This window comes from Lipotes vexillifer, unplaced genomic scaffold (genome assembly GCF_000442215.2).
Source record: "Lipotes vexillifer unplaced genomic scaffold, Lipotes_vexillifer_v1.1 scaffold2006, whole genome shotgun sequence".
NCBI classification, from domain to species: Eukaryota; Metazoa; Chordata; class Mammalia; order Artiodactyla; family Lipotidae; genus Lipotes; species Lipotes vexillifer.
In genome coordinates, this window is record NW_006776141.1 from 24,271 (window position 1) to 35,801 (window position 11,531).

The 11,531-nt window shown below is 41.6% G+C and overlaps 1 protein-coding gene across 1 annotated transcript in view; it reads left to right on the forward strand.

Moving 5' to 3' along the window:
- LOC103072726 (signal-induced proliferation-associated 1-like protein 1) overlaps positions 1-11,531 on the forward strand; it is a gene marked incomplete at its 5' end in the record, with an annotated part of 89,937 nt that overhangs the window by 17,818 nt on the left and 60,588 nt on the right. The window contains one exon of the mRNA XM_007450288.1: positions 7,009-7,278. Coding sequence (XP_007450350.1) covers positions 7,009-7,278 — 270 coding nt within the window. The remainder of the gene's footprint in view (positions 1-7,008; positions 7,279-11,531) is intronic.

The window sequence follows — 11,531 nt, forward strand, 5'->3', positions numbered from 1 at the left end:
CCTGCGCGTCAGGAGCCTGTGCTCCGCAACGGGAGAGGCCGCAACAGTGAGAGGCCCGTGTACCGCAAAAAAAAAAAAAAAAAAAAACAGAATCCAAACTCTTAACTTTGTATGCTTGGGACACAAATCCTTTCCTGTGTACCAGCATAAGCAGGGATATGATGGTAAACTGGCTTTCTGTTGGGGAAAAGAACCTTGATTTGTAGTATTTGCTGTATTTGTCTTCATCTCCCAGCACTGCTTCTGGGGCATCATTGTCATCCTCTCATAGCCAGGGAGCTGGCAGTGACGGGACAGAAGAGTGTTAGGAACCTGCCCGCATTAGAGCGCGGGATGGGGGGGCTGGGCTGAAGGAGCAGCGCACCGCACAGCCCCTCAGGCCTCGGAGACACACTCTGCCCCTTGCCCTAGAGTTTCCACCCGAAAAGCCACCGTCAGACCTTCCAGGTGGGTCTGAAATGTTGCCCTTGATACCTCTGGAGGACTAGAAGCCTGCTCTCCCCTTCCCTCCTTCAGAAACAACTTCAAAGGAATAGTTGAAGCATTAACACCTTGGTACAATTTTCCACAAAATAAGATAATGCTCTTCTGTCACTTTTTTCTCTCCTCCGCACTTCACACTCCCACGGCTGTGGACCTTGCAGCTAATTACTCTGCTCTTTGACTAGTCACTCTCCTGTCTGTCAGCTGGTGCTGCCGCCAGGAAGAGCAGGCCTCCTGGAAATACGCTGCCCTCCGTCCCCAGCGGCGTGTTTCTCAGGGTCACCAGGATCCAAGGGTCCCAGGACACAGACACCGGCGTGGGGATCATATGTAATCACGAACACCCCCGTATGTCATATGCAAGAGTCACTAGTTTTGAAAAGGCAGGTGGTTTTTGTTTTGTTTTTGTTTTGTTTTCTTAACATCTTTATTGGAGTATAATTGCTTTACAATGGTGTGTTAGTTTCTGCTTTATAACAAAGTGAATCAGTTATACATATACATATGTCCCCATATCTCTTCCCTCTTGTGTCTCCCTCCCACCCTCCCTATCCCCCCCCTCTAGGGGGTCACAAAGCACCGAGCTGATCTCCCTGTGCTATGCGGCTGCTTCCCACTAGCTGTCTATTTTACGTTTGGTGGTGTATATATGTCCAAGCCACTCTCTCACTTTGTCCCAGCTTACCCTTCCCACTCCCCATGTCCTCAAGTCCATTCTGTACGTCTGTGTCTTTATTCCTGTCCTGCCCCTAGGTTCTTCATAACCTTTTTTTTTTTTAGATTCCACATATACGTGTTAATATATGATATTTGTTTTTCTCTTTCTGACTTACTTCACTCTTTATGACGGACTCTGGGTCCATCCACCTCACTACAAATAACTCAATTTCGTTTCTTTTTATGGTGGAGTAATATTCCATTGTATTTATGTGCCATATCTTCTTTATCCATTCATCTGTCGATGGACACTTAGATTGCTTCCATGTCCTGGCTATTGTAAATAGAGCTGCAATGAACATTGTGGTACATGACTCTTTGAATTATGGTTTTCTCAGGGTATGTGTCCAGTAGTGGGATTTCTGGGTCGTATGGTAGTTCTATTTGTAGTTTTTTCAGGAACCTCCATACTGTTCTCCATAGTGACTGTATCAATTTACATTCCCACCAACAGTGCAAGAGGGTTCCCTTTTCTTCACACCCTCTCCAGCATTTATTGTTTGTAGATTTTTGGATGCTGGCCATTCTGACTGGTGTGAAGTGATACCTCATTGTAGTTTTCATTTGCATTTCTCTAATGATTAGTGATGTTGAGCATTCTTTCATGCGTTTGTTGGTAATTCTTTGGAGAAATGTCTATTTAGGTGTTCTGCCCATTTTTGGATTGGGTTGTTTGTTTTTTTGATATTGAGCTGCATGAGCTGCTTGTAAGCGAAAAAGCCAGTTTAACAACAACAAATGGGGCTTTAGTAACACCTGTTAAATCAAGCTCTTTTCCCTATTCGCAGGACATAAGCAGACCCTCTACGAATTGTTTCCAGAGGCAACTGTTTTAAAGAGAAGAGAGGACCGGGAAAGTAAAGCAAAATTTCTGAGCCCCTTCTGTGTACTGGGCTTTAAAAAAAATCTTCATGGCAGCCTCATTTCCATTGAAACAATGAGGAGAATGAGGGTTAGAGAGGTTTAGTAGCTGCCCAGAGAGTGAATAGGGCCGACTAGGATGACAGCATGATGGAAGCAGTCTTGGCAGAAACAGGTTTGGGATTTGGCTGCAGACGTCACCAGAAGGCTCCCCCCCAGAGAGTAAGATGTTGCACTGCAGGAGGGACCCCCACGCGCTCCATCACCAATCAGAGTGTATGACCAGCTGTATGTCTTGGTGTCTGTGACCTCTGACTCTTGAGCAGTCAGTCATTCTCTAGGCAAAGTTAGAAGTACCCAGATAGCACATTCTGTTGTGATGCTCTGAATGGTATCACATGGGAGTGGCAGGCCGTCATTCTGTTGAGGGCCACCAGCCTATGGATTTGTTTTTTTAATTGAAGTATAGTTGATTTACATTGTTGTGTTCATTTCAGGTGTACAGCACAGTGATCCAGTTATGTATTTACATACATGTGTATATATTCTTTTTCATATTCTTTTCCCTTATAGGTTATTACAAAATGTTGAATGTAGTTCCCTAAAGAAAGCAATCAAGGGCCATTCAAGAGGAAGAGCTAAAAACACATTACCCAAAGGACCAGATTACCTTTTAAGTAAGAGGGTTGCAAAGTTTTTTCTTCAGTTTAAAAAACAATTATTTCAAAGTGCAAAAGCATTCTGCTTTAGAGCTAGAAGGGCTATGAGAAATCGTCTGGTTCAAGTCTCTCATTTTTTTTAGATGAGGAACTTTGGTTCAAAGAGGTTAAGTTTTTTTTTTCCAAGCCAAAGTCACATGAATGATTAGGGACACAGCTGTCCCCAGACATCCAACTTTTCTGATTCAGGAGTCCAGGTGTTGTGATGTTCTGTTCAATATACCCCTCGGCTGATTTTTCTGTCTGTATTTCTTAGTGTCTTAGGAATAAAGGAGAGGGTAGTGGGTAATAAGAAATTAGAGGAAAAAGTTAGAATGAAAAGACTGAAAAAGAGAAAGAAGATGGAGTGACTTTTCAATTAAGTTATGGTTTCAGCTTGTCACCATGTGTCACTTTTAGCACCGAAATTGTAATTCCTTTTGACCATAGCTCTTTAAGAATTGTTGACATTTTGTCATAGCCCATGCCCGAATGAAATGCAATAGTCAGTATAAGATGAAGTTTGGGAACCTGGAGTAGAAATGTTCTTTAGTTAGTGACTAAAATAAGACTAATCTACAAGTAGACTTATTCTGTGGGGTCAAATCCTGGCTCTGCCACTTCTTCTTGACTGTGTAGTCTTTGCAGATTAATCTCTCTAGGCCTCTATTTCCCCATCTGATAAACGGGGATAATGATACTCGTATTTCAGAGAGTTGGTGTAGGGCAGCCAGATTAGTGCTGGCCCATCGTGAGCTCTAGGTGCCCGAGTTTTTATTGTTTAACACTAGATTTTACTTGGAGTAATAGAATATAAATCCTTTTATGAACTTTCATGCATGTCATTAAAAGCCAGCTTTTATCTTTGTCCTTCAGTGTACTGCCCACTTCTGGATTCCATGCATCATTCTCATAGGGATAAGTAAGGGAGCAGAAGCTAGTGGTGTCCCACCCCCCAACCCCCGTAGAAGGCAGTCAGAAACGGCGGGATGGCAAAGGTTCAGCACTGTGGAATCTTTGCTTTTCATTCTCTGTAAATGAATCTTCTCTCCCTGCTTTGGCCTTATCGTACTTCATTCTATGATTATGGAATATTCAGAAGGTCTCTAATAGTGTGCTAAGGGTGGTGGGGATGAAATATAGACTAGAGAGGAGACAAAATCTTTGGCTAATGGGATCTTTTAACCAGTTTTAGTATTAAACATTATGCAGCTAAAAGACTCTTTCAAAGAGTGCTTGAACTAGAAGAAAGTTTAGTAATTATCAATTACAAGTCTTTCATTTTACAAAGAAACTAAGGCCCCAAAGCTGATATTGTCTATTTGATATTACATTATTATTGTTTCTGTTTTAATTATTTACTTATTCTCTACCCTGATGCAATATGGGCTTGAATCAGCCTATGGAGGTACAGAATTAAAATTCATTGAGGGAATCTCTGTGTATGTGTGGTAGGGAAATGGGGAATGGGGGGAGGTAAGTGGAAAACGTGGCCAAGGGAGAAATTTTTGAAAAGTTAACGCCCTGAAATACATGATAAAGGTCTGTACGTGTTCTGTACATGTGGTTGGTTCCTGGCAGCCAACAGAAAGGGACATGGGGCTTCCCTGGTGGCGCAGTGGTTGAGAGTCCGCCTGCCGATGCAGGGGACACGGGTTCGTGCCCCGGTCCGGGAAGATCCCACATGCTGCGGAGCGGCTGGGCCCGTGAGCCATCGCCGCTGAGCCGGCGCGTCTGGAGCCTGTGCTCTGCAACGGGAGAGGCCACAACAGTGAGAGGCCTGCGTACCGCAAAAAAAAAAAAAAAAAAAAAAAAAAAAAAAAAAAAAAAAAAAAAAAAAAAAAAAAAAAAAGAAAGGGACATGGATGATATGATCCACTGAGTTTACAAGTTAAACAGACCAATGCTGAGGAGAAGCAAAGCTAGTGCTGATTTTGAGGTAGAAAGAAATTTTTCCATGCATTATTATAAATTGCTATTAATATTCCTTTGGTAAGCTACAACATTCTTGCATTTTGCATTCTTGCAACATTCTTGTATTTCCAGATCCAGAGCTCTAGATACTGCATGATCAGAAATGAAAGACTTCAGATATACTGCAATAACACCTGTGTTAACAACCAAAAAAGTATGGTAATGGCATATTTTTGTCAGAAATAATTGATTCAAAGCTAGAAATTATATCAAGGCCTAAGGTGATAATCCTTCATTTCAGAGAAAAGCATTTATCATATAAGAAGTCAATAACTGCTGAAACTAATGTCAAGTAGGCCATACAGTGTTTTGCTAACTATAGATCGTAATTCTTAAGTAGATCATGAAATCAGTTTAGGAGGTTGTACCCAATGTATTTTTTTAATGAAATGGATTAACACAGAATATAGCAGAATGGAAGCTGACAGAGGAAGGATGTATGTGTGTATGTATTTGTGGTTGTGCTATATCACAGTGTAAAATATACTTGTCACCAGGATTGTGGTCCAAAACATTTGAAAGCCATTGTCATCAAACCATTAAAAGGGGCACAGCAGCATCTTGGGCATAGGGTCAGATTAAGGTTGACCTAGGCTTTTGAGGAGTCGGAGGGAGAGGTTAAGGAAACTCCAAGCAAAGGTGCCCATTGGAGACTTGGTCTAAGACTGAGGAGGGCAAGGACCCCAGCAAATGCACATGCTCCAAAAGCAGCACTTTTCAAAACCTGTGGCTGTCATGGAGACGTGGGAGAGGACGCATGGTGGGGTACATTTTAAATGTCATGAGTCATACCCTGAGATACATGGACAAGGTCATAGAGGGGGGCCCGTTCCACTGTGTTCATTCTCCCACCAACATAAGCACCTTCCCCAAACCAAGACCAGGCCTTCAGCTGGATGCCCTTTGGACCTACACTGTCCAGTACAGGAGCCATGAGTCACCTGTGACTACAGAGCCATTGTAACGTGGCTGGTCCCAAGTGAGACGTGCTCTAAGTATAAAATACACTCCAAATGTACAAGAATGTAAAATGTCTCGTAAATTTCTTAATACTGATTTATTGATTACATGTTGAAATGATAGCATTTTGGATATATTGAGTTAAATAAAATTTATTATTAATTTCACCTGTTTCGTTTTATTTTTGTAGTATGGCTGCTAGACATTTAAAACTTACATACATGGCTCCTATTTGTGGCTTATATTGTATTTCTGTTGGGCGGCACTGATCTGGACTCTCCTTATGCTATCTCTAAAGTACCTCTTAAAGGACTATTTCGTAATTACTCTTAATCTTTTCTTTCCAGATCTTCCCACCTGCTTCTCAGTCTTTGAAATGTCTTTAAGAAAGAAAGTCATTTTTTCTCTTAGTGATGAAATTCAAATGCACAGTTTGAGTTAATGTTTTCGTGGGGGTAGGTTTTTTCAGTAATTTTTCAATCAGTCAAGTCAATAATTGGTCGAACCTTCCTTGGTTGTTTGGGCAAAGGTCATGGAAAGTGGGTTCCTCGTTTCCTAAGTTTTGGGGGATGGAATGATGGCACAAAAAGAGGGTAAAGGGATGGAAGACATTTGTGCCTGCCATTAATTTCACTCAGACTGCTGCCTGGGGACAGCTCTGCTATGGGAGATTTCTGGCTTTCAAGGGGAAAAAAAAGTCCTGATTTCAGATTATGCTTTGTTCCCTGGTGATTTGATAATTGCTGATTTCAATAACTGGCTTTTTTTTTTCCCTCCTCCTGAGCTAAATTTGGCTCTCAGTTTGGATTTCAAGAATTCTCCCCACTTATTTTTGACTATCGGGATCCCAACGAATTCAAACCTATATACCCTTTTAGATCCTTAATCGTAAGGGAAGGATCTAAAGCTTCCCTTACGATTAAGGATATAAAGCTGACTCTTTCCTCCGAGGCCCCATCTTAGGGGTCTGTTCCCACCATGCTGTCTGGGCACCTTCCCTCCCCAGGTCTCAGTGCTGACTCTGCCCCCTACTCCACCCCCATCCCCACCAGGGTGACCATAGGTCTCACTGAAATTTCAAGACTCCATATCTCATACTCAGCATTTAGGATTGATCAAAAGAAAATACTAGTATAATACTTCCTGGGATTCTGGTTTTTGAAAGGAAAATAATTACAGGCCTAATGATTGAAAGATGGTTTGAAACTTGAGAATGAAGTGTTTGATCCATTTTAACTGTTAATGAGAATCAGTGTGGTTCCACCAACAAGAAAAAGCAATATTGATTTTTCTTCTCTCTGTGCCCTCCCCCTAGGAGTTGCTCTGAGACCTACCGCATGCCAGTGATGGAGTACAAAATGAACGAAGGGGTTTCCTACGAATTCAAGTTTCCCTTTCGAAATAATAACAAGTGGCAGAGGAATGCCAACAAGGGGCCTCATTCACCTCAAGTTCCATCCCAGGTGCAGAGTCCCATGACCTCGAGGCTGAATGCTGGGAAAGGAGACGGGAAGATGCCTCCTCCAGAAAGAGCCGCCAACATTCCTCGAAGCATCTCCAGTGACGGGCGCCCACTGGAGAGGCGGTGAGTGTGCCTCCCAAGCTTTTCTCTAAATCTCTGCCCCAAATTTAAATAGCACCAGGCCCATAAGCACAAGCTTTAGGTCTTCCCATATTTTACTAGAAATGAAAACTTAAAACTGAGATGCATGCACTAGTGGTTTTCAAAGCATGGCAGCATTCCAAAGCCATCAGGATAAGTGAAGATGTATTCCAGCAAAGCATGCAGCTCTATACAATGGTATTTGGGCTTTGCTTTTTCATTTTCATGTGATATCAACAGAAATCATCACTGCATGCTCAGTAGCCATATGAACTAGAACTTGGCAGACTCTTTGAGGTGACAATGACCATATCATCATCTTTGACAGTCTTTTGTCTTTTGGAGATGAGTAATACAACAGTGGCAAGAGAATGCAGGTTTTTGGTTGAGTGTCTGTGTTTGTGTCACTTTGTTAATAAAGAATTGTGAGAAGGGAAATCCACATATTTTTTCACTGCTCTGAATGTAAAAGAAAATAGTGGATATGTTAAAACACTCAGTCCTGAGTAAAGTAAGCAAAAGGAGAGGGATTGAGAAATCCCAGAAAGTAACAAAACGAGGTTTGCTGTTAAATTGAAAGTCACAGTGGATTCCCTCACAGGTGATAACTGGTGAACTCTTCCTTAACCAGCATGGCCTAGCACTTTTGTCTCGAATTCACTGTAAAATGCAGCACTGTGAACTAAGAACCTTGGCCAAAAATTGAACTCGATAAAGTACTCTTAAAATGTGCATACAAATGGACTACATAATTTTAAATCATTGCACTAAAAATTCAGTTACCCCAAATTACCTAGGTTAATGAAGGAGACGGTTTAACTCAGTAACCTGCTAGTGCCCTCCTAGAAGAAGCCAACTTCTTTCTGTCCATGCACCATCCTTTCCCCATCACTGTGCTTGTCTTGATCACATCTCTGAGTGTTTTTGTGGCCCCCGCACTGCAGAAGGATCAGGAACTCTCAGAGCTGGTGGGGAGAAGTCTCTGTTCCAGGAGTTGCTATGGGTAGAAGGAAGGTCTCTGGAGCAAAAATGTGAGCCTGACTCATCTGAGCCTCAGGAACCAGCCCCAGCAAGAACAGGGCGCCAAGGAAAAGAGATCCCAGCTATGCTTCAAGAGTCATTGGTTCAAGTTGAGAGCGGAAAGTTGGAGATTTTAAAAACCACACAATGATGTCTTTTATCTTAAAAGACATAAAACATTGTCACTTAACTATTTCAGAAATACTAGAATACCATGTAGAAATAGTTTAATCACAGCAGACAACCAAAAACAAGCCTAGTTGTCTTTCCAAAATTCGTCATGTAATACTGGGGATTTATTTACAGAGCCTTGCTATTTATCTCAATAAAGGATTCCTCTCCCGAAGTGGCTGCATTCCCATCTGGACTCCTCTTGCTTTCATTATTTTCGAGAAGGAAAAACATCCAAGTGGTCGCTGAATAAATTCTTTGTTCTGCACATTCCAAACTTGGCTCCCTCTGAGGTGTGTGTTAACTGGAATTCATGATTTGGCCCACATTTGGAAGGATGAACCTAGGAAACCATTGTTTAGAGAAGGACCTTTTGTTCCTCTCAATGCTATTTTCTTTCTCTCCAGGACAGTCATCAGGCTTTTATGAGTGAAATTGGATTTGTGTTATTTTCTTTATACAATAGTCCCTATAATAAAATAGCAGAATATATTTTGATTCCACGTTGAATTTAATTTCTGCAACAGAAACTAAAGCTTATTGCTAAACATACTGACCTCTGAAAGTGAAAATATTTTTTGTAGCTAATTATCCTCTTAGGATGCAAGCAACTTTTAGTGCTAAAGAAGGCATCAACTCCATTTTTTCCAGATGGAGATCTTTGAGTTCTGGAGGTTCTTTTTGTGGGTACTTGTGTCTGCCTTTCTTCGTATCTCCACCCAGAGGAAAGGGAATCCGCGTGCTCTCCCTATAAGACTAATAATAATAGCCCTGGGGCTCTCCAAGCTATAAGATGAAAGTGACAGAAGTGAGGCTGCCAATGGTTTTTTAACCTCTACCCACTTCCCTCTAAGGCTTCTTAGTTTCAGATATCCTTGAGGACATTGGACTAGGATTTAAGATCTTATGACGGAGGGCTTTTAAAATCTGAGCTTTACATTTTCAGGTTATTTGTCTCCTCTTCATTTTGAAAGGTGTGGTAATTAGACGGCTATTCATGCATGAAAATTTAAGAGTTCACTGTCCTATCCCATCATTCTTAACTTTTAGTAAAGCAATATTTCTTAGTTAAGTTTCAACTTTGAGTCATAAATAGAAGGCACTATTTGAGAAACTTTGTATTGCTACTGTTTGCAGAATATTTGAGTATAGAATAGACTCGTGACCTTCATCGGGAATACTTCCAGATTCCTCAGATTCATACAGTGTACCTGGGAATATAATTTCCTCCATGAAATGTAGTAAAATATCACTAAAAAATTTAAGCATTCCCTTCATAGTCTTACTGAGAACAAACCACCTTACTGTGATGTGGAAGTGAGGCCCCTGGCTGGGCACACCTCCTCCAGCTCTCCCCTTCATACCAGCCCTGCCCTGGGTGCCATCTGCATCTGTACCTGGGCCATCTAGAGAGTGTGATATGGACCGTTCAGATGAATCACAAATAGTCAAAACAAATGCCCAGGTCTGCCATTCCTTGAATCTTGCCTTACCAATAGTGGCATGAGCCTGATACTGAGACTAAAGGATTGTCCCTCGGTATCCGCAAAGATTGATTCCAGAGCCCTCCACGGATACCAAAATCTGCACCTGCTCAAGTCCCGTAGTTGACCCTCACGTCCTCGGATTCAACCAACTGCAGGTCGTAAACATAGTAGTGTGTGTATTGAAAAAATCCCCGTAGAAGTGAACCCACGCAGTTCAAACCCGTGTTGTTCAAGGATCAGCTGTATTGCCTTTACATGGTTGGTTCCATTTATCTCTCTCCTCCAGGTTAGGCAAGTTGTGTTTAACTGTAGAGAAACCAGCTGTATTTAAGCTTAAGTTAGCAGCCGCCTCAAGCCTACTCTGCACGTGCTACACAAGTCTGCCTACTTCGTTCACCACGGTTGGACCCAGCACGGTTCATTTTAGATGAAAACTGAATATACTGCTTGTAGAAACTTAATCTACTGCTTGTAGAAGCATAGTTTTTCTTAAATTGCGTTCAAGATCCCAGAGTTAAAGGCCACTCGAAATAATTTTTTTAAAAAAATGCTTGTGGAACAGATTATCCTTTTTCCTTTAGTACCAAGGTCACGATTTTTGACATACTAAAAGATATTGATATTTGGAGTTTCTAACAAGAATTATTTTCACTGACTTGTGCTCTCTATACATTGTTAAGAGAAACTCACGCAGTAAGAACAGATGACGCATTTGCCATCTAAGTAGAAAAAAGTCTGATTTGATTGGGTTTAAATACAGGAGCTTTATGCTCTCTAGGTGGCCTTTCAAGTACAGAATTTTATGGTATTTGTGGGAGTAGTTCTTACTGACAATTAATATTTAACAAAAATAGGTAATATGATGCAATTGCTCTTCTGGCCTCAAATTTATCTAGAGTGTAAGGGTAGGACTGAAATAAAAATAGCTGGCTAGGGCTTCCCTGGTGGTGCAGTGGTTAAGAATCTGCCTGACAATGCAGGGGACATGAGTTTGAGCCCTGGTCCAGGAAGATCCCACATGCCGTGGAGCAACTAAGCCCATGTGCCACAGCTACTGAGCCTGCGCTCTAGAGCCCACAAGCCACAACTACTGAACTACTGAGCCCGCGTACCAGAGCCCGTGCTCCGCAACAAAAAAAGCCACTGCAATGAGAAGTCCACACGTCGCAACAAAGAATAGCCCCCACTCGCCACAACTAGAGAAAGCCTGTGCACAGCAACGAAGACCCAACACATGAATGAATGAATGAATGAATGAATAAATAAATAAATAAATAAATAGCTGGCTGTAGTACATTGAACTTAACACATTACTGTGTTTAAACATAATGTGGGATCAGTAGTAAAACCATGATCTGGGTTAACATGTTCAGAAAAGCTTAACTATTTCAGAGGCTTTGCATAAACAACAGGCACGTTGGCACACAAAGGAATTTTCCTTTCTCTTTTTTGTAGATGAAGTATTTCCAGGCTTTATATAAATATTTAATGTCGGATCTTACTGAACCATTGTTACTTTTGCATTTTACCTGGATACCATACTATTCCCCTTTCCCT